The sequence below is a fragment of the Hyperolius riggenbachi genome, chromosome 10, assembly GCF_040937935.1.
Source record: "Hyperolius riggenbachi isolate aHypRig1 chromosome 10, aHypRig1.pri, whole genome shotgun sequence".
In the NCBI taxonomy this organism is placed as follows: Eukaryota; Metazoa; Chordata; class Amphibia; order Anura; family Hyperoliidae; genus Hyperolius; species Hyperolius riggenbachi.
The window spans coordinates 130,794,684-130,818,730 of record NC_090655.1 but is presented as its reverse complement, the minus strand read 5'-3'; the positions used below and the strand labels follow the sequence as shown (position 1 = coordinate 130,818,730).

The 24,047-nt window shown below is 41.7% G+C and overlaps 1 protein-coding gene across 2 annotated transcripts in view; it reads right to left on the bottom strand.

The window, feature by feature from the left end:
* Window positions 1-612: 612 nt before the first annotated feature.
* The window catches only part of MYOZ1 (myozenin 1), a 61,517-nt gene continuing 38,082 nt past the window's right edge, over window positions 613-24,047 (bottom strand). For both annotated transcript variants that reach the window (XM_068258050.1, XM_068258049.1), the window contains 3 exons: window positions 14,706-14,973; window positions 3,439-3,616; window positions 613-1,272 (listed from right to left, as the gene is read on the bottom strand). In XM_068258050.1, the coding sequence (XP_068114151.1) occupies window positions 1,044-1,272; window positions 3,439-3,616; window positions 14,706-14,973 (675 nt within the window). In that variant the 3' untranslated portion in view covers window positions 613-1,043. The remainder of the gene's footprint in view (window positions 1,273-3,438; window positions 3,617-14,705; window positions 14,974-24,047) is intronic.

Sequence of the window (24,047 nt, the reverse complement as noted above, 5' to 3'; positions counted from 1 at the left end):
TTCACTCTGCGCCATTTTTAACTGTACCCGGGAAATAAGTGCAGCTACAATTTCTCCTCATAATCTCCTCCTAATAATAAGTGCAGCACCAATTTCTCTTCATAATCTTCTCCTTTCCCTTTCCCCCTTTCCAATAATAAGCACCATTTGGAGTAGCACAACAATCAGTAAACCTATTACATGTTCCAGCAGCAAGTCTGAAAAACATCCTTTCCCTCACTGGCAAATGCCGTCCTACACCTCCCTCCTGCTCCAAGTTCTTTCTGCTTGTGGCGTAATGTCATGCAACATGAAATAAGACAAGGTGCAGAAGGAGAGCACCTTGTGCTGGTGCAGGTAATACCTACTCCTTCTATGTGCTACTCTTCACAGGAGGGTCAGAATGCAGCTTCTGGAAGAGCACAAGAAATCATAAGCCTGCAGTGAAGAGACAGAGACATAGAAGACTGTGACCCCCCCCCCCCAGGCCTCAGTGCCAGGCCCCTCTTCATCTCCGCTAGTATGGCACAGTTTTAAATGCCTGTGATCTATGTTGTATCTTACAAAATAACTTCTATTGTCTATATTCCACATGAAAATGATTTCCTGGTTTTGAAAAACAGACTCTCTTACTGTAGGTTCTGTATGTGTTTATTTAGTTATACTAATGAAAAATAATTTGTATAGAGCACGGATTTTGAGGAAAATATAGGTTACATGTTTACAGACTGTCCTTTTTGCCACTTTGCACAAAATGCTAAGCATTCATTTCCTTCTTCTATTTGTCTTAATACACTATCTTGATCCACCCTTACTGACCAGTTTCAACATTTCTTCCTTTCCAATTTAACAAAAACCACCGCAAAGAGCTGCATTTATCAACATACATGGGGAAGCCTGGCTGCATTATAGACATAGGACATTAGGATGTGGCAGAGATGTGACCTGAGCCATTGGCTTTTATGATGTCACTTGTTTCCATGATTAGAGAGCCACTGGTACAGGCCACATCTGTAAATTCTCATACACCTACAGGCTACAGATTATTTTGCAGATCTATAGCTTTACAGTTCATCAGTTTCACCGCCGACAGGCACATCAAGTTCAATGTTGTAGTTCGCGTTTTCACCGGCTCCCAACCATCCGATGGGTGTCCTGTTGAAGGATGGTCTGTTGGTGACGTTTGCGTTGAAGACAGTGATAGACTCAGGTTCAGGTTCAGCATCAAATTCAGGCATCTGGAAAGTCATCAGTTTTGATGCTTTCTCATACCCTCCAAAAGGCATTGCTGACCTAAAGACAGATGATAAGCATACATGGTCATATAATCATTTCTTCATTAAATATTATTCATAGCTTAACTGTTTTTGTAGAACTTAGCAGCCAAGTGGCTTTTCACTGACACTAAACTCCTTTGTGAAACTCATATTCTATTTCTGAGAAAATACAGTCTCTGTGCTAGGCCAGTTTTTCTTTCTGTGTCTTGCTTGACAAGAATAGTCTTTCATTTAGGTCATCCCAGTGCCCACTCAAACACAATTACCTATGTAAAACTAAATCAGTTAATCATAGTGCTTGGTAAAAACTGGTGCAGGGCTACAACTATTCTACTGTATAGTCAGAAGTGCCATGCCAAGTTATTGGCAATAGGGAAGCTAACTTGGCACAACGTTTCAGAAACCCTATGTGGAAGCATTGCAAACCAGCCACAGAGGTCCATTCTCATCTGTGGCATCTGCACAGGGAGTCCCCTGAAAAACAAGACACCTGAAGTCTTTTGGCTCTGAAATCTATCTCGACCTCTGTAGAAGTGATAAATGTCTACCTCAAGAAGATTTAATATTTGCCTGTGTAATAGGGCTGCTGCCAGAATGGATAGGGTGATCTAAAAGCAGGGCCGGTTCTAAATGCTTTGATGAGGCAGACTTGTGAGATTTGGAATGATCGCACAGCACACAACAACTTTCTCTGCTTCATTTAATGTTCTCACATGACATGCTGCAGCTCAACCACAATAGCACACTGGCTGGCTGTGAGTCTGTGACAAACAAACTGCTCAACCTTAGCCACTCGATTCCTCCTTAGCCATAAAGTAATAATTTGTTTTCCAATATGGATGTTGCTAGTGTATGTGAAACTACCTCTGCAGAAGAATAGCTACTAACCACATCGGGACTTTTTGTTCAATGGATTGTTGGTCCTTCATGGAACAGAGTTGAGCTGAAGTGAAAGGCATCTGTAAATCACACCATTATTTTTACTTGTCATGTTGTTGTTTTTTTTGGTTTGTTTGTTTGTTCTTTGCTTTTGTTTTTTTTTCTTGTCATGTAGGTTTACTGTTTTTCCATCAGTAAAAAAATGGTGTGGTCAAAATCTGTCACTATTATCTAATATCTGTAGTTAGCTTGGCAGAACAGTCTTGAAAACTGCAATCTAAAAATCAAAATCTACCTGTGACTTTTAAAAACAAAAACGTTAGATACAGTACTTACTGCAGTAGTGGGGTACCTCTTGATGCACCTGTCTGCATACCCCCCCCCCCCCCCCCCCATCCCCATTTGAGGATTTTGCTCCCAGGTCATGCATTTTGCATACTCTTGCAGCTGGTTGCAGTTCACAATAAGGTAGGAAATCTTTCCTTTGGAAGTGCTTGGGGTGTTGTCAGCACTGCTCCCCATTTCTTGGGGGAATAGGAGGCTTACAAATGGCACCTCTGTTTAGATGCAAAGTATTTAGTGGGCCAACTTCTGCAGGGCATAGCAGTGAGCTAGTTTAAAACTCTGCACATTCTGACAAGCAGATGCAATATGTGTTTGCTGTGCCCCTTTAATTTGTCAGTAGACAATTTGGCTGCCAGTATATATGTCAGGTGATACCTGGATTAAACAAACACCTCTTTTTCTTTTGAGCCATTTTCCTTCTTGAGCCCACTGCTGCTCGCTGGCACCCTCTTCTTCTTCTTCACGGTTTTGCTCCCATCCATGTATGAGTGCGGCCGCACTGTGCAGGCGCACTGACAGCCCACGCTTACACAATAGCATGGAGATGCTTCTGCACAGAGGAAAAAATCATGCTTGAGTGACTACATGTTATTGCATATGTCTTGTGCTTGCGCAGTTCAGCTGCACTTGTACATGGAACAGCGAGCTTCAGGGGGACGAGGAAGTCTCTGGATTATCCAGAGGATTTGTTCTAGAGAAAAAGTTAGATACTTACCTCAGGAAATTTGGATTTAGGTATACTTAAAAAAAACAAACTAAAAGATCAGCGTTCCTTTTACATTTGTTTTGTGTACACTTTTTTAGATATTAAAAATAGAACTTTTTCAGCTCCTGATTGAAAAAGTTCTTGTTCCAGGTTCTTCCAAAACCCATTCTCCATCACACAGAAAAATCTAACCTGTATTTGAAGCAATATGAATGTTGCCATCTGACAGACTGCTGATGGTTATGTGCTTACCTGTTAAATGACTTGTATTTGCAAAGTTCAGCCTTGGAGCAAAACTCTAGCAAGTTTACGTGAACATTGGCTCCCTGCTTAGGGTCAACTCCCAAGGCTTTGTCCCAAGGAGATAGGTAGGTCTTAATTATAGTGATATGCTTTGCACCTTCACTTCCTGGTTGACCTGATTGACCATCTAGAATTACACAAAGAATATTAAATGGTAGAAAGAAAGAATTGCAGGCAATTATAAACAACAAAAATAAGCAACCTGGGATGAGATGGAAGGCATGATACTCACTGGAAAAGATTCCAATTGAAAAAACCAGATGTAGTGTGCATTATTTAGTACGGTGTCGAATAAAACACCAGAGTTGACTTGCACCCTTTACCCGACACAGAGCAAAAGCAAATGTGCAGTGACTGATAAAGTGTATGATCAAGATAGCAGCCTTGCAGGACATTGGTTACCTATTACTCATGCCATCAGGCTACCTTTGTTTAGGTGGCCACCATGTCATGACCTATTACTCACACCACAACAGAGTAGCTCATGCCAGTATAGTTCCCATGCCTTTTACCAGGTTGACTAATGAAGCAGTGCAATGCACGCCTGCTCAATATGCCAAGGGATCAGCACAGGAGAAAGATGGTGCTGGATCCCTGCCTGCAGTGGCATAGCAATAGGGGTTGCAGAGGTAGCAACGCATCAGGCCCTTGAGTCAGTGGGGCCCCGAGGGGCCCTCTCTCAAGCACAATATTAGCTCTTTATTGGCCCTGTGTTGGCAATAATCACTTCTATAGATGCTTTAAAGAGACTCTGTAACTTTGAAAAGATCCCCTGGGGGGTACTCACCTCGGGTGGGGGAAGCCTCCGGATCCTAATGAGGCTTCCCATGCCGTCCTGCGTCCCACGGGGGTCTCGCTGCAGCCCTCTGAACAGCCGGCGACAGGCCAGAATGTAATTTCAATATTTACCTTTGCTGGCTCCAGCGGGGGCGCTGTAGCTGCTTTAGGCTCGGAAATAGATGGAAATACCCGATCTCCGTCGGGTCCGCTCTACTGCGCAGGCGCCGGAGACTTGCGCCTGCGCAGTAGAGCGGACCCGACGGCGATCGGGTATTTCCGCCTACTTCGGAGCCGACAGCCGTCAGAGCGCCTGCGCAGGAGCCAGGAAGGTAAATATTACGTCACGGCTGTACGGAGGGCTGCAGCGAGACCCCCGTGGGACAGAGGACGGCGTGGGAAGCCTCATCAGGATCCTGAGGCTTCCCCCACCCGAGGTGAGTACCCCCCAGTGGACGTTTTGCCGTTACAGTTCCTCTTTAAATAGTAGTAATCATTAGCAAACTGTTTCCCATCTCCTACTTGCACCTCTGACACTGTTGTTGTCCTTGGCAGGTTTTGGTGCGCCATATCAATTGTTATGTATAGAGTGCTTGAGGGGCCCCATGTAAAACTTGCACCGGGGCCCATAGTTCCTTAGCTACGCCACTGCCTACCAGTAAGTACAGTGGTTTGCAAAAGTATTCGGCCCCCTAGAAGTTTTCCACATTTTGTCATATTACTGCCACAAACATGAATCAATTTTATTGGAATTCCACGTGAAAGACCAATAGAAAGTGGTGTAGACGTGAGAAGTGGAATGAAAATCATACATGATTCCAAACATTTTTTTTTTACAAATAAATTATTGCAAAGTGGTTTGTGCGTAATTATTCAGACCCATTTGGTCTGAGAGCAGTCAGTTGCCCATAGACATTGCCTGATGAGTGCTAATGACTAAATAGAGTGCACCTGTGTGTAATCTAATGTCAGTACAAATACAGCTGCTCTGTGATGGCCTCAGAGGTTGTCTAAGAGAATATTGAGAGCAAAACACCATGACGTTCAAAGAACACACCAGACAGGTCAGGGATAAAATTATTAAGAAATTTAAAGCAGGCTTAGGCTACAAAAAGATTTCCAAAGCGTTGAACATCCCATGGAGCACTGTTCAAGCGATCATTCAGAAATGGAAGGAGTATGGCGCACTTGTAAACCTACCAAGACAAGGCCGTCCACCTAAACTCACAAGCCGAACAAGGAGAGCGCTGATCAGAAATGCAGTGAAGAGGCCCATGGTGACTCTGGACGAGCTGCAGACGAGCTACAGCTCAGGTGAGGGAATCTGTCCAAAGGACAACTATTAGTCGTGCATTGCACAAAGTTGGCCTTTATGGAAGAGTGACAAGAAGAAAGCCATTATTAACAGAAAAGCATAAAAAGTCCCGTTTGCAGTTTGCCACAAGCCATGTGGGTGTCACAGCAAACATGTGGAAGAAGGTTCTCTGGTCAGATAAGACCAAAATGGAACTTTTTGGCCAAAATGCAAAATGTGTGGAGGAAAATTAACACTGCACATCACTCTGAACACACCATCCCCACTGTCAAATATGGTGGTGGCAGCATCATGCTCTGGGGGTGCTTCTCTTCAGCAAGGACAGGGAAGCTGGTCAGAGTTGATGGGAAGATGGATGGAACCAAATACATCTTTTATCTTGGAAGAAAACCTCTTGGAGTCTGCAAAAGACTTGAGACTGGGGCAGAGGTTCACCTTCCATCAAGGCAACGACCCTAAACATAAAGCCAGGGCAACAATGGAATGGTTTAAAACAAAACATTTCCATGTGTTAGAATGGCCCTGTCAAAGTCCAGATCTAAATCCAATTCACAAACGCTGTCCATCTAATCTGACTGAGATGGAGCTGTTTTGCAAAAAAGAATGGGCAAGGATTTCAGTCTCTAGATGTGCAAATCTGGTAGAGACATACCCTAAAAGACTGGCAACTGTAATTGCAGCAAAAGGTGGTTCTACAAAGTATTGACTCAGGGGTTGAATAATTACGCACACCCCACTTTGCAGTTTTTGTTTTTTTGAAATGTTTGGAATCATGTATGATTTTCGTTCTACTTCTCACATGTACACCACTTTGTATTGGTCTTCCAAGTGGAATTCCAATACTTTTGCAAACCACTGTACACCAGGAGCCTGTGGGTGAATTGAGGAACGTATATATTGAGGAAAGTATATATTTGGCTTTGTTTCATGCATTAAAGGGAGGGTTCACGAAGAAATAAAAATACTAATCCACTTACCAGGGGCTTCCTCCAGCCCATGGCAGGCAGGACGTGCCCTCGACGCCGCTCCGGAGGCTCCCGGTCTTGTCTGGTGGCTCACCCGACCTGGCCAGGCCGGCTTCCAGGTCGAGCTCTTGTGCGCTCCTACGTGCGTCTCACACGGTCGCTACAGTCCGTGGGACGTCCGATGACGTCACGTGAGATGCACGTTGGAGCGCAAGGAGAAGCCCAACCAGGAAGCCGGCCTGGCCAGGTCGGGTGAACCACCGGAGAAGACCGGGAGCCTCCGGAGTGGCGTCGAGGGCACGTTCTGTCTGCCACGGGTTAGAGGAAGCCCCAGGTAAGTGGATTAGTATTTTTTTTTTTTTAACTCCATGGATCTTCCCTTTAAAGGTTTCTCATAGTAAGCATCTAATTATTGACAGTATTTGTACAGCAGTCATTTAGCATGAGATCACGACAAGAAGCCTGAAGTTTAAACAAATTGCTCATCACTACACATCTTTTGTTAATCATCCTCATTGTGTCTTTTATCATATTTGTGTGTTTTTATATGTAAGCCTATAATGATTTTCTATTTTGTCTTTAAGTCTTTTTCCCAAAATTTGGTATTCTATGTAAATGTGTAAAGGTGCCAACTAATAACACAACATTTTTTGTGCAATTTTACCACTTTTATGTAATATGAGGGATTAGCTATAATATCCATTCATAGTAAATTTACTCTATTTACCCTTCTACTACATAGATTTGGTAAGATTAAGCAAAAAAGATTTTATAATAATTTAAATTATTATATAATTTGTGGGCACCTTAAAGGAAACCTAAGATAACTGTAATGGAAGTGGGCATAGACCCATGAAACGCAATGCCAATGCATGTTAAAATTCATGATTTATCATATGAAATTGTTGTCTTTGACGTGTCACCACATTTCTTTTCTAATGTATATGTTATTAACACAATTTTACTACATGCTGGGTGCCTCTTCCTCCTTTCAGGTATTACCCATTACAGTTATCTCAGGTACACTTTAAAGGGAATGTTAAGTCAAATTGAAAGTAGCAATTTCTTACCTGGGGCTGTGCACAAAACCTGCCCTACCTACATCTCGGAAGCTTGTCCACAGGTATACACCAAGTCGTCCCCTCCGGTCTTCGCCTAACCGCCCCACACATTTCCCACTCCCATGTGCACCTTCACGATTTCTCCGCCGCCCCCACCCTCTAGAACTCCCGTCCACCTCCCATCAGACTTGATCCCTCCTTCAACACATTCAAGCATGCCCTAAAAACCCACCTCTTTAAAGGGACTCCGAGCAGTGCAGAAACTATGGAAAGATGAATACCATTTTGAAGCTCTCTTTCTCCTTTTTCCAACAATATATAAACCGCCGCCCTATGCCTTTTAGTTTTCGCTATTTTCGCGATCGAAATTGCAGCTGCCGCAATTTCGATCGCAAAAATATTGAAAACTAAAAGGCGTAGGGCGGTGGTTTATATGTCGTTGGAAAGAGGAGAAAGAGAGCTTCAAAATGGTATGCATCTTTCCATAGTTGCTTGTATTACAGGACGACTTTTCCCCAAAGTCGGCAGCTCCACATAAACCGCCACCCTACGCCTTTTAGTATTCGCTATTTTCGTGATCGAAATCGCGGTGGCCGCGATTTCGATCGCGAAAATAGTGAAAACTAAAAGGCGTAGGGCGACGGTTTATATATCGTTGGAAAGAGGAGAAAGAGAGCTTCAAAATGGTATGCATCTTTCCATAGTTTCTGCACTGCTCGGAATCCCTTTAAGATGGCCTAGCCACCCCCTACCACACAGCAACTCTCTACTGAATATTTGTTCCACCGTTCTATCTAGTGTGCCCCCCCCCCCCCCTTAGATTGTAAGCCTTTGTTTGGTCCTTCCTTCCCTTCTGTATTCTACATGTTTGTGTGCTCCTTTCCTATGACAGCCTCGTGCTTGTATTACTGGGCCTATCTGACCAGCCCAAAATTGCATAATCTTGTATCTCGATTTTAAACCCTGTTTTCCTTGTATAGCTTTGTTGTATAACCAGGTTATGTCTGACATCCTTTGTATCATTGTATATATTTATTGTCCAGCGCTGCGTAAAGTGTTGGCGCTTTATAAATACAATAAATAATAATAATAATCACTCGTGCAGTAATATAGGATGCAAAGGTTTTGACCGCACCGGGGTCCATCGACCGAAGGGGCCAACCTTCAACAACTGTTTTAGTCGTTTGTTGGTGCAGCTATGTTAGTAATGGTCACCTCTATATGTGCTTTGAATAGTGATATCATTAGCAAGCTGTTCTAAACCCTGCTTACACCTCTGTGACACTGCAACTCTCCTATGGTACTCCATATTTCTTGTTACTTATAGAGTGCTTGCTGGTGAGCTGCAGCAATGCAGGTGGGGATGCCCACAGAAGCACAGAACTCTGTTAAACTTCAGTTAAAAATAGCTGTGGAGTTTCAAAATAGGATTGATTTACAAGTTACCACTGACACCCGGTGAGCCTTGCAGGGCTAATACAGTGTTTTTACATTAAGGGCTACTAATCTACAACCTAGATCCACTTTAATCACAAGGAAAATAGGGAATTCTCTCCCACAAAGTAAACAATTATACTTCAGTGGCACAAACTAGGTGCAGCCTATATTTTGCTAAATGTTCACTCCAAGCTACAAAGTTTGGCATCATTATCTGTGTACTCTATATGTTACAGACCAAATGAGCCGAATGAGAACCAGCACTAAAGTATTCTGGACATTTGTAAGATGGAAAGCAGTTTTTTTTTAAAGCATGTGCTGAAAAAATTGCCCTAGTCAGGAGGAAACGCCGGGTATGTTTGCTCAGCGCTTGAAATAGTGACAAGCAGATTATAAATCTTCATGGACATCGATAAGACATCCTTCCACATATGGCACTTGAGTTGCATTCTGTTACACAGACGTTTTTTTTCACAGTATACAATCACTTAAAGAGACTCCGTAACAAAAATTGCATCCTGTTTTTTATCATCCTACAAGTTTCAAAAGCTATTCTAATGTGTTCTGGCTTACTGCAGCACGTTCTACTATCACCACCTCTGTAATAAATCAACTTATCTCTCTCTTGTCAGACTTGTTAGCCTGTGTCTGGAAGGCTGCCAAGTTCTTCAGTGTTGTGGTTCTGTGATGCATCTTCCCCCTCCAGGCCTCTCTCTGCACACTGCCTGTGTATTATTTAGATTAGTGCAGCTTCTCCCTGCTCTATTATCTTTTACAAGCTGGATAAATCCTCCTCTGAGCTGGCTGGGCTTTCACATACTGAGGAATTAGATACAGGCAGAGCTGTCTGCACTCTGCAGGAAGAAACAGCCTGACACTTCAGTATAAGTTAGCTGCAGGGGGAAAGAAACACACAAATGATCTCTTGAGATTCTAAAGGAAGGGTGTATACAGCCTGCTTGTGTATGGATGTATTTTCTATGTGTGGACATACTGTACATCAACCTACTTCCTGTTTTGGTGGCCATTTTGTTTGTTTATAAACAAACTTTTTAAAACTGTTTTTAACCACTTTTAATGCGGCGAGGAGCGGCGAAATTGTGACAGAGGGTAAAAGGAGATGTCCCCTAACGCACTGGTATGTTTACTTTTGTGCGATTTTAACAATACAGATTCTCTTTAATGTTCATATAAATATAAATGTGGCCACACACCGTACAATAAAATGATCCAATTGTATGGTAATATGATAAAAACAATTTTATTAAACCAAGAAATCCAATCGGATTTCCCCCCTTTTTTTTTCAATATTAGTCGATCAGGAGTGGTAGATTTTTCAGATTTTCTGTTCTGTTTCTGTTTTTCTGATTTTTATGAAAATTGAATGGCGTGGGGCAGAGTGTCAGTTTCTTAATATTTACACCTAAGCAATTTTGTCAGAGTTTTCAATCGTTCTTTTTCAGAATTGAAGAAAAATTGAATACATTTGTATTGTACATTGGTCAGAGTTTTCAAATGTTATGATTGATCCAAAAAATTGATAGTAATCATTGAACTGAAAATACATTTTTAAAAAATGACATGGTGTGCCTTAGAATGATTGGTATGGATGTGCAACTAATATGAAAGAGACCTTTCAAGACCCCATGTTGCATTTATATAGGTAAGCTTACTTTCATTATGAAAAATTAGATGCTGATATAATGTGAAATGATTAGGGAAAATTATGTTTTGTGTCCGCAACAATGGGTAAAGAATAGAAGTCCCCTTCAAAATATTCTCATTTGTCACTTTGCAGCCTCAAATGACGACACATACCAAATAATATTGTATCATCCACATTTACTCAATGTGACTTATAACATCCAAAAGATAGATATAATAGTAATATTTCAAAGAAAAGTAACTAAAGGACAGAGGCATCCAGATGTATAAAAGATCCCCTCCCCCTTAAAACTACTTGGCAAAGTGCACTAAAAAGCACCTATTTACCAAAATATATGAAACGAACCTCCCTTTAAGGGAGGTTCATAAAATGGAGCGTTCCATGGTTGCAGTGGTGGTGGGGAGTCGGCACAGGTATTTCTTTCCGGGGTGGAGGGGCAACTCCCTAGCCCCTCGTCTTTATGCTGGCATCCATCTTCTCCAGGGAGACCTGTAGAAGCGTGCTCTTGGCTGCCGCAATGCATGCCGGGAAATGTAGTCCCAGCATGCATCGTGGTCAAAAGCGTGTAACACCGCCAAAAAAAGCAATATAGTGAAAAGTATAATTAAGAAGTGGAAAGTGTTTTGTAATACTAGGACCTTATTTAGATCAATCCATATTAGACTGACACTGGATGGAACAGTAAGGAGGAAAATGGACAGAATGGCTACCAAGGGGTCTATGGAAACTTTGAAGCAGTCATTGTGGGCATGTGACAAACAATATCACAAGTTGTGATGGTCAAGTAGATGCAAATAACTTCGAGTTGATGCACATTTATGCAAATTGTTATGCACATTTATGCAGCTTGAAAATGAACCAATCAAATTCTGCTGAGGTAAAATTCGATTGGTTCATTTTCAAGCTGCATACATTAGCATAAAATTTTGCATACATTTGCATCAACTCAAAGTTATTTGCATCTGCTCAAACATCACTAATCAGAGCAGGGACAGGGTCCTCCAGCACCCAAGGCTGAGACACCAAAGTGCGCCCCTCCATCCCTCCCACTTCAGCTGTCACACACGTATTGCTATTAGACTAAGAGGGCCACAGGGCACACAACCTCCCCAACACCTTAATATCTAGTTATCTGTCTTGCAGTCACTGCATGTATCCCCTTTTCTTATTTCTTTCTGCTTCATACACAATTAGGAATGACAGCTGAATGAATTGTGCGCCCCCTCCTACACTGCGCCCTGAGGCTGGAGCCTCTCCAGCCTATGCCTCGGCCCGGCCCTGTCACTAATCACAAGTGCTACAAACATGTGGTTTGTTGGGAGGGCAGAAATGGCATGAAAAAAAGCCACTCCTTAAAAAAACACATTCAGAGTAAAGTGAGACTTGCTAAAACGCAGTCAGAAGATTATGAGGTCAATGGAAAAAGGTGTTATGATGACATGAAACCAAACTCAAGCTATTTAGCAGGAACACTTTACAATATGGGCTCGAGTCACAAAAGGGTGCTAACTCAGTTAGCACGCCTAAAATCTTTAGGCGTGCTAACTAGGGTGCTAAGCAGTTAGCATGCCCAAAGCTTTTATTGATCGCGAAAGTGTAGCGTTGCGCGATGCGCGCGAAACGTCGCACCGGGTGCGCCTAAAACAATGCACCGGGTGTGCCCAAAACATTTCGGGCGCACCCGTGCAACGGTTTAGTCGAACTCGGTGCGAAATTTCGCCCGTAGCGCTAAACTTAGCGCGCGCACCTTTGCGCGTCCTAAAGGGCTTTAGGCTTGCTAAGGGGCTTTTAGGCATGCTAACTAAATTAGCACCCTTTTGTGAATCAAGCCCCATATCTGATGGAAAGCCAATTCAGTTTACCATCCAAAGAACACTATAGCTATAGTAAAGTATGACGGTGATTCTCTGCAGCAAAGACTGGGTTTCTTGCCACAAAAGTTATCAATGGTAAAATAGTTAACCATCCAACCTTTCAGTGCCCCAAAGTACAAAGCAAAATTGACCACACAGTGTCTGAAAGAGAAAAGGGTGAATACCTTTGCATGACCTAGTCAGAGTCCAGTCTTAAAAAGGAACTCCAGAGAAAATAATGCAATAAAAAAAGTGCTTCATTTTTACAATAATTATGTATAAATGATTTAGTCAGTGTTTGCCCATTGTAAAATCTTTTAAATCCCTGAATTACATTCTGACATTTATTACATGGTGACATTTTTACTGTTGGCAGGTGATGTAGCTGCTGCATCCTTTTTTGGCAGTTTCCCACAATGCAGCATGGTTCACAGACAGGAAACTGCTAAGGGCTCTTTCACATTAGGGCAGATTTTCTGCGTTTCAACGCAAGGGGTAAAGTTTGCGTTACCCAAGGTGAAATGAAAGTCCATAGACTTTCATTTTAGCTTTCACATATAACGCAGCCTTTTTGTGCGTTGCGTTACACTGCACCCAGGCGCAGTTTTTCGGCCGACGCTAGCTTTATGCGTTACAATGTTAGTCAGTGTAAAACGCACACTATGCGCGTTTTTAATCCGTTAACGCAGGCAATCAGTCCCAGAATGCAACAGAGGAACAATGTAGAAAGTTGAAAACTAAAAGAAAAAAAAATTACCTGCGTTTTCCTATGTGCTGTAACGCATTGAAAACGGATTAAAAACGCACACTCACTGCAGTGCAACGCATATCAAAACGCATTAAAACGCATACAACAAAACGTATGCTTTGAGCGTTCTCCAACGCAAGCTCTGATGTGAAAGAGCCCTAAGAGTACGTACTTTTCTTGTTTCTTGTGGGATGGGTTTCACCACAATAGCAGCCATACAGCGCCCCCTGATGGTCTGTTTGTGAAAAGGAATAGATTTCTCATGTAAAATGGGGTATAAGCTGCTGATTGGGATAAAGTTCAATTTTTGGTCGGAGTTTCTCTTTAAACCCTACTGAAAATATGTGGAATTACTTGAAGTTTGCAGTCCACCAATAGTCACCGACCAACCCAACTGAGCTTGGACAGTTCTGCAAAGAACAGTGGATAAACATTGCACAGTCTAAATGTACAATGTTGTTAAAGAAGTATCCTAGCAGACTCAAGGCTGTGATTAAAGCAAATGGTGGTTTCATAAAATACCAATGATGGAGCAGCGAGTGGAGAAGTGGAATGGAGGAATGATTTTATTTTCACATTTTTTTCCTGAACTATTGCTAATGTACTTGTACTTGCTTTGCTGCTGTACATTGCATTGAGTAAATTTAACTGGAAAAATTATTTATGTTTGTATCTATGTTCATTTCTGACTGTAATGCAAACAATATGTGAATATTTTGACAGGGATGATTTCTCTCTTCCCATTGAATATTTAACATCTTTTTCGTTTGTACAAGTCTGTTTCCGATTTACCTTTTTAATGCAATACCTGCACATAAACAAGCATTTAAAATATGTTATAGAGACACATGAGGAGAGATGGAAACAATGGTCTGAATTTAAAAACTCAGATGAATACATGAAAGTGAGGAGGGAGTCGGAAGAAAAGGTAGTCCCATGAGCCGATAAGCGACAGAAGGTTTATAGTAGAAAAGGGTAAAAATAAAGAGTGGAATGGACTGACCCGGGGGGAGGGGGGGGGAGGGGGGAAGGAGCAGGTTGAATGGATTGAGAAATGTGAGTAGGGGAACTGGATGAGGGAAAGTTCATAAAATAAATATAATAGTATAAGGGATTGCACGAGGTGTAAAATATAAACAAAGTAGTATATGGAAGCAGTAATACAGGGGATGGTATAAGTAATGTATAATAATACAATTTGAATACTGTGTATGGCTCTAAGTTAACGGAACTTTCTCTGAAAGTATTTATATGGAGTATGTATAAGGTTTGGAAAACATTGAAAATAAAGATAATTACAAAAAAAGTATATATTTTGGAGGATCTCTACATTACCAAAAACAGAGAAAACACACAAAATACACTTTTAGTCAATTTCAGATATAATTAGTTACCTTTTCCTCCTGCTCCATCAACTCCGCTACTGCCGCCTTGTCCACCAGGACCACCAGTTCCTTGCTGACCTCCTGCACCGCCTTTACTTCCTGGCTTTGGTGGAGGAACTGGTGGTTGTTGACCTCCTGATCCATGGTGCCCACCAGACAGGGTAGACACAAATTGACCGCTGCCTTGTATTACGCCATAGCCAACTCCAACGCCACATGTTTGTCCACCGACACCCAACTGTCCTCCAACAGATGGTATAAACTTCTGAAAATGGTCCTGTAGAAAATACATTCATTGAGTACAGACTGTTCATTCCTCAACCTATCTGTCATATTTCTGTTTTCAAACCAGTTTTCTAGGTGAAGCTAAAGAATTTGACTTTTGGGATGGTACATTAATATGAACGAACAGTTAATAAATGTATTTTGGTTGTTATCATTAAAACTGTTTAATTGAAAGTTCTCAGCATAGCAAGCTGATTAAGTCTTTAGCAATGGTGACATAAAGTACTAAAATATACCTGCATGCAGGGATATCGGGTGGGATGTTGGATGGGAAGAGATTATGGGAGGGGATAATGTGCCAGTTGTTAAAGAGACAAAAAAAAATTATGATATTATGATTTGTATGTGTAGCACAGCTAAGAAATAAAACATTAAGGTCAAATACATCAGTGTAATTGTTTCCAGTACAGGAAAAGTCAAGAAACTCCAGTTGTTATCTCTATGCAAAACAAGCCATTAATCTCTACGACTTTCAAAGTCGTGGAGAGGGCTGTCTTCTGACTTTTATTATCTCAACTGTAAGTAAACTGCAATTGTAGTCCTATTTGTTGAAAAGTTTTATAATGTATTCAGGTACTCCTAAATTTATCACAAAAAGTTGTCACTGACCAGGTCAATGTGTATTTTTACAAACCCTTACTATGATCTTATATGACACAGGGGCATAGCTTCAACCCATGGGGCTCCCTAAGCAAATCTTTACTGGGGCCCCCAACCCCCTATATAGATGTGAGAAGAGGAAGTATCTTTAGGTTTTCAAGGTTGACATTAACTTTACTAGACACCAAGTAAAGGAATGAACGGAAAGCAGGGAAATAATAAGCTGGAGGTCTGGTTTGGTTTGAACTTTAAAAGAGTTTAGAGAGTTTAAAATTCCTCCTTTGTTAAAAGAAAATTGCCATGACATATATCACAAGCCATGTTCTTAAAAATGTGTGCTTCTATTTCAGTCCATAGCTGGTGTTAAATGTCTAAAAAGGCCTGTAAGCTCAAACAGCAATTTTTTCCAAGTATGAAATTAGTACATTTCAGTAGCTACGCATTTCCTCAGTAACCTAGACCCTATTTTACTTTCATACATTTAAAAGTGCCGTGAAGTAAAATAGGCACGAGATATTAGAATACCAGTCATTTTACTGATATTCCACTATCGCCTGTTATCAATAGTAAAATATCTGTAACACCAAAGATATTCTATCAGTCTATCTTACCCTATTGTCACACTGACCTTCCCTGCATCTATGCCTGACACTAATCTACCCACTACCTATACCTAACACTAACCTACCCTCTACCAACACCTAACACTTACACTGCCGCTATCAAATGCCACTAACTAGTGTCCTCCTCACTATTGTCATGTTCCCATTGCTACAGAGTTCAGCTACATGGTTAGCCAAACTCCACTTCTGTCCCAGCCACTGTCTTTGTATAATCCATACAGACTCTACCAGACCGGCAGCCCGGCTCTCACCTCCTCCGCTCACAGCAGTCACCCGGCACACATAGACAGGCTATACAGCTGATTTATTCCTTCTGACATCACTTCTTCTCACCACCGGCATTATCTGCAGTGGCCCTTAACATCTATATTTGACATTGGTTGCTATTATGCTCTGGCGTCTTCGCTACAGAGTTCCACTACAGTTCCACTGCAGTCGATAATTTTGTAATTTAAAGTGGGAAGTTGCCTATCACTATGCTGGTCTGTACCCTTGGAACTTATGGGGCAAGTTAACAATGTAAAAATGGTGTTTGTTCCCAAAATTCTGCATGTTCTTCTCATTGCCCTGGGTCTGATATAGAAAAAAATGCTTATTAGATTTGAGTCCACTACAACAACATAGACTTGTGCCCATAAACTCATTGATTTTCCTGTTCAATTCCCTGTATATTTAACTAATCTGCTGGGAATCTATTCCCCTAAAATGTCAGATCAATCAAATTTTGATCAATTTTGACCAAAAATTGAATGAAATTATTGATTGGTTAGGGCAGAAAATGTAGGTCGATGGGGGCAGGAGCAGCAGTCGATTGATAGGCCATAGTGTTGCACTGCATGGAACACTGCAACATTGCAGTTGGATCGATAGGGGGTATGTGCTATGTGATGTCCTTACTGAATCAGTTTCTTTCAGAGAGGAATCAATCATCTTGCCACATTGGGTGGCAATCTATAAGTGTATGGCCAGCTTTAGGCAGGCAAACTACCTCTAGGTGCTTTGATCAACTGAACGCTTTACCTGAAGTCTGGCTTTGCTATTTTAATATGTGCACCATTTGGGGACACTGTTAACTTGTGCGCATAGCTGGCTATGCCCAAATCGAGAAGATACATGTGAGGTGGCTATCATGGACTCCCCTGAGAGACTAAGAAACATTATTTATTTTAATTCCTTTTTACCCAACACATATACAAATAATGAAAACCTTATTCTCACCATTGCAATAGAACTCTTCCTGTATGAAAGTATGGGTCATGCTCCTAATTTTCTGATATTGCCAGTCAGTAATTGTATTACCAGTAATACTCCTAAAGACTATTATATGTATTTGACTTCAAATTTAGTCCAGTTATACGAAGATCCAGATCACTTGTCCAGATGCACACCATATCCTTTGATCCCAGTGGATACAATTAAGGGCTGGTTCCCACCTAGTACGCTTCTGAGCACTTTTCAAAATACTAGAGCTTTGAAAAGCGCTTGGCTAATGTATTTGAATGGGATGGACCACACCAGAGTCCTGACTTGAACCCAATTGAGAATCTGTGGAGGGAGCTAAAGATCAGAGTGATGGCAAGAAAAATTTGGAGCTCATTGCTAAAGATGAATGGGCAAAAATAGCTGTGGAGACATGCAAAAAGCTGGTCTTCAATTATAGGAAACGTTTGATTACTGTAACAACTAATAAAGGCTTTTCTAATGATTATTGAGAAGGGTATGAATAATTTTGGACTGGACACTTTTTGCTCAAATGTAAATAAAACTGAGAAATGTTGTTTTCCACAATAATGCCTCTTGTACATCATCTTATTTTCTTTTGGCAGACACTTATGTAATTTTCCGCCACAAAATGACTTGCTGGTTGAATAAAAGTACCGTATACACTCGCAAGCAAGCCGAAGTTTTCACCCCCTAAAAGTGGCCCAAAAGTTGGGGGGTCGGCTTGCTTGCGAGTCATGTGCCACAGTGCCAGTATGGGTAGGTGGGTCCTGTAGCGGCGATATGTATCGCCGTTACTATGGGAACCTCTCTCTATGGTTTCCTCCGTCATCACACAGCAGCGCCGAGGGGCGTGCTGCTGTGAATTAGTTACCGCCGGAGCAGGACAGGGGAATAGAGGAAGCGGCGCCGCCTAAGGTAATAGCAGCCGTGGCCGCGGGGGGAGCGGGGAGGGGCACCACCTACCCACCTACTCATACGGGCACTATGCTAGCTATACAGGGGCACTATACTAGCTATACTGGGGCACTATGCTAGCCATACTGGGGCACTATACTAGCCATACTGGGCACTATACTAGCCATACTGGGCACTATACTAGCTATACTGGGGCACTACCTACCCATACGGGGCATGATACTAGCTATACTGGGCACTATGCTAGCTATACTGGGGCACTATACTAGCTATACTGGGGCACTATGCTAGCTATACTGGGCACTATGCTAGCTATACTGGGCACTATGCTAGCTATACTGGGGCACTATACTAGCTATACTGGGGCACTATGCTAGCTATACTGGGGCACTAGACTACCTATACTGGGCACTATACTAGCTATACTGGGGCACTTTACTAGCTATACTGGGGGACTACCTACCCATACTGGGCACTTTACTAGCTATACTGGGCACTATACTAGCTATACTGGGCCACTACCTACCCATACTGGGCACTATACTAGCTATACTGGGTGCTTTACTAGCTATACTGGGGGACTACCTACCCATACTGGGCACTATACTAGCTATACTGGGCACTATACTAGCTATACTGGGCACTATACTAGCTATACTGGGACACACTGGGGGGATCACGCAGCCAGCATTTCCTACCCCGGCTTATATGGGGGTCAATCATTTTTTCCTGGTTTGTCAGGTAAAAGTTGGGGGGTCGGCTTACATGCGGGTCGGCTTGCTTGCGAGTATATACGGTAACTTTAAGTCAAAATTTGCCAGGGGTATGAATAATGGGTAGCACTGTAGGTATAGCTTGAACTAGATGTTTAATGCAATGTTTTGCTATTGCTTTTTGTTCTTTTTAGCTAAATATGAAATTCTCTAAATTATTAATTAGGTGCACCGCACAGGACTTATTGCAACTCTGCAATAATAATCACCTCTACTTATTACAAAACTGGCACACATATGACTAGGCTACATGTTTTGAAAAGCATTAAAGGGAACCTAAGGCGAGAGGTATATAGTGCCATATGTTTTTCCTTTTAAACCAGTTGTCTGGCAGTCCTGCTGATCTTTCTTGTCATTAGTCTCTGTATCAAACCTGAAACAAGCATGAGTTAATCTTGTCAGATTTTTGTCAGAAACATCTGATCTGCATGCTTGTTAAAGAGACTCCGTAACAAAAATTGCATCCTGTTTTTTATCATCCTACAAGTTCCAAAAGCTATTCTAATGTGTTCTGGCTTACTGCAGCACTTTCTACTATCACAGTCTCTGTAATAAATCAATGTATCTTTCCCCTGTCAGACTTGTCAGCCTGTGTCTGGAAGGCTGCCAAGTTCTCCAGTGTTGTGGTTCTGCTATGAACTCCCCCTTCCAGGCCCCTCTATGCACACTGCCTGTGTATTATTTAGATTAGGGCAGCTTCTCTCTTCTCTCTTATCTTTTACAAGCTGGATAAATCGTCCTCTGAGCTGGCTGGGCTTTCACATACTGAGGAATTACAGACAAAGGCAAAGCTGTTTGCAGGAAGAAACGAGCAGCCTGAAACTTCAGTGCATGAGAACTGCAGGGGGAAAGAAACACACAAATGATCTCTTGAGATTCAAAAGGAAGGCTGTATACAGCCTGCTTGTGTATGGATGTATTTTCTATGTGTGGACATACTGTACATCAACCTACTTCCTGTTTTGGTGGCCATTTTGTTTGTTTACAAACAAACTTTTTAAAACTGTTTTTAACCACTTTTAATGTGGCGAGGAGTGGAGAAATTGTGACAGAGGGTAATAGGAGATGTCCCCTAACGCACTGGTATGTTTTCTTTTGTGCGATTTTAACAATACAGATTCTCTTTAAAGCTAATGTAACCTCATGTGTAAAAAAAAAAGTCAGATACTCACTTAAGGAGAGGGAAGGCTCTGAGTCCTAATGAGCCTACCCTCTCCTCTCCCGGTGCCCGGTGGATCCTCCGGTCAAATCCTCTGCCGCGGGGACTTCGGAAGTCTTCGGGAGCAATCGGGCTCCCAAAGGCCGGCGGCTCCATACTGTGCACGCGCGAGTGCGTCATAGACACGCGCGAGTGCGTCTATGACGGCGCTCACGCATGCGTAGTATGGAGCGGCCCGTCTTCGGGAGCCCGAGTGCTCCCGAAGTCTTCCGAAACCTCCCTTCGGCGGCGGAAGTGCCAGTATTTGACCGAAACGGTTGAATACTGCTTCGGGGGATCCTGAGTGGGACCGGGCACCGGGAGAGGAGAGGGGAGGCTTATTAGGACCGAGCCTTCCCTCTCCTTAGGTGAGTATCTGACTTTTATTTTTGTAATGTCGGTTCCCATTAGCTTTAAGCAGAGCTGGGACAAGGTCCTCCAGCACCCAAGGCTGAGACACCAAAGTGAGCCCCTCCATCCCTCCCACCTCAGCTGTCACACACTGATTGCTATTAGACTAAGAGGGCCACTGGGCCCACAACCTCCCCAACACCTTAATATCTAGTTATCTGGCTTGCAGTCACTGCTATGTATCCCCTTTTCTTATTTCTTTCTGCTTCAAACACAATTAGGAATGACAGCTGAATGAATTGTGCGCCCCCTCCTACACTGCGCCCTGTGGCTGGAGCCTCTCTAGCCTATGCCTCGGCCCGGCCTTGGCTTTAAGGGCTAAACGTATTAGAGGCAGAGAATTAGCAGGACAGCCAGGTAACTGGTATTGTTTAAAAGGAAATAAATGTCAGCCTCTATATCCCTCTCTCTTTAAGAGAGCTCTCTTCAAGAGAGGGAAGTTTTTTTCACAGTCAAAAGTGGTAGATCATTTTGATGCAAAACCATTCCTTGTAGGTCACTTCAGAGAAATGTGATCAGTGCAAATAGCTGTGTAGCATACAGGCCAATTACTATCTAAAACATACCTGACTTTTTTAAAGTGCAAATGATCAGTATTGTATACTGTACTGGCTAAAAAAAACAAAACACTTGTTTACATGACCTAACTAATCAAAACCTACCAATCCATACAATAACCAATAATTAGGTCTGCAAGAATCAAAATAAATTACTCATATTTTTGATGTCACATGGATGGAGTCCACCTATGTTTGAGTCTTGGGCTTAGATTAGCATCACCCTTCTTCTATGCTGCCTTCCTCTGCATGCCTAGTATTCATGTTACAGATCACATCATGCTCCCAAAATACTTAAGTGAGACAGACCTCTGGCAAGGCCACCTGAAGGAATATCCGGGACTGCATTTAACTAATGAAACGTTTTCTGCCAAAACAGCGTTATAAATATTCATATGAAAGAAGTGTGTGCATAATGATTTGGGATGCAAATGACAGGCCCAACATAAACCTGTCCAGGTTTCTTAAAATAATTGCCAAATACGTGTAACTATAAATTGTTCCCTTAAAAGCATTTGGATATTGCAAGTATGTTGATATTCTTGAAATAATCCTCTCATCTTTCTAAAACATTTACTTCTTTAGGGTCATTATGTTGCCAAGACATAGGTAACTTAGGTTTGTACAGTTCAGTGCACTTCTCTTTATTGAGGTTGTAGTATAACTAGTGGAGGACAGAATCATTATTGTTTATATAGCACTTACATCTTCTGTAGCGCTGTACAGAATATATAGTCTTGTCACTAACTGTCCCTCAGAGGGGCTCACAATTTAATCCCTGACCTGGAGTGAAATTTTAGGAGCTGACGGGTACTATTTTACCTGAAGCCTGCATCATTGTTTTTTTCTAATATTATATATCATATTTTAATTCTGGATTTAATTCAAGAAATGATAGTTTAGTGATAATTCAGGTGACAGTTTTTCATATGATTGCTGTACGGATGCATTGCTTAATTTATGCTGGGCAGCCGTTTCTGTTTTATGGAGAGGGGAGAGGAACAGACGTGTAAAAGGCATCCCTCGCATTGACTACAAAAGAGAGGCTAAAACGCTCTGGGGTTGTTTAGTGGTCTGCCATGCCAAATTGCTAAGGAACATTAGGGGACCCCCTGTACAAATGCTACATCTTCACCTGTGATGATTGCAAATGATCATCTCAGATTAAGAAAATCCAGGATACGTATGTGAAAATATAAAGAAATGGTTATCCCTCAGGAGGTGGCAAGATGGAACACTGACATTCCACTGTTTATGCTACTGTTTGCAATTATTTGTTGCTAATAAAGATTAGCACATTAACTGCCTGTCTCCCAACAAATGTTCCTAGAATGTGGTAGAGGTATTACATTGTAAAGTCCTTTGAAGAACATTAAGTGTAATAATAAAAAATAAAATAGTATAATATAATATGATACAAAGGCATGTGATTAAAGGACATCTGTCGCAAAAATCTTAGTATAATGTAGAATATATGTAAACATATACAAATAAGAAGTACGTTCCTTCCAGAGTAAAACGAGCCATTAATTACTTTTCTCCTATGTTGCTGTCAGCCTGTCACTTACAGTAAGTAGAAGAAATCTGACAAGTTTGGACTAGCCCAACTCCTCATGGGGGGTTCTCTGGGTTTTCTTTATTTTCAAAAGCACTTAGTGAATGGCAGTTGCTCCGTCCAACTGCCTAAACATTGTATGGTGAGCAGGCAGACTGGCCAGCATCTCTGTATCAATCTTTTTCAGGTAGTGTCTTTATAATGAATAAAGGTCATGCTGAGAATCCCCTATGGAGAGATGGATTAGCTTAAAACCTGCTGGTAATGTCAGATTTCTATTACTTACTGGAAGTGAGAACAAAATAGGAGAAAAGTAATGTATGGCTCATTTTACTCTGGAAGAAACATACTTGTTATTTGTATGTGTTTACATACTGTAAATTTTACATTTAAAAAATGTTGCAACAGTTCCTCTTTAACACAAATAGTTCTTGCACAGTACATGTAGTAAGGCATACTCTATTTCTGGAACATGTACAGCAAAAAAAAAAAAGATAATTGTGGGTGGGACATTGCCCTTAGGAAATTACACATCACCGGTATAACTTAATGGACCCCATTTATATGCCTAAACAACCGCATTATCAGTGCCTTATAAGCTTGTCTATCTCGCCAGAGCCAGTGTAAATGTAGTCTCAGAAGAGAAAATCTGTAAACCAGCTATCCGAACAGCTGTTCCAGCATCTAAATATAGACAGAAATGCAAGAAGTAAAAAGCTGGAGACTCTCTGGGATTATATAACCCTAAGCGCTTGGAGGCTTAACCAGCAAAACAGAATTCACCAGACAGAGCTGAGTAAAAGGTGCAGACGGCAAATAACCTGTCCTGCCTTAACACCAAGCCGCAGTTCAAGATGCTCAAGCTGAGTCTGGATAGCTGGCATACAGTACTCATTTCACTAACATAAAGCAGCCAAGTAGCAAATACCCAGATTTTCTACATTTTAATGTACTTCCTCAACTGAAGCTTTTTTTTCATACAAGCAAAAAGCGTACCACAAGCATCAGAAGTTCAATGAAATTTGAAATTTCTTAAAGGAAAACAATATGCATAAACAAATTATGGTCCTCTTAATATAAACATGTACACAACTTAAAGAGGAACTGTACTGAAAAATAACATAATGAATAAAATTGCAAATTTTTTACAATATTCACTAATAAATTATTTAGTTAGTGTTTGTCCATTGTAAAATCTTTCCTCTCCCTG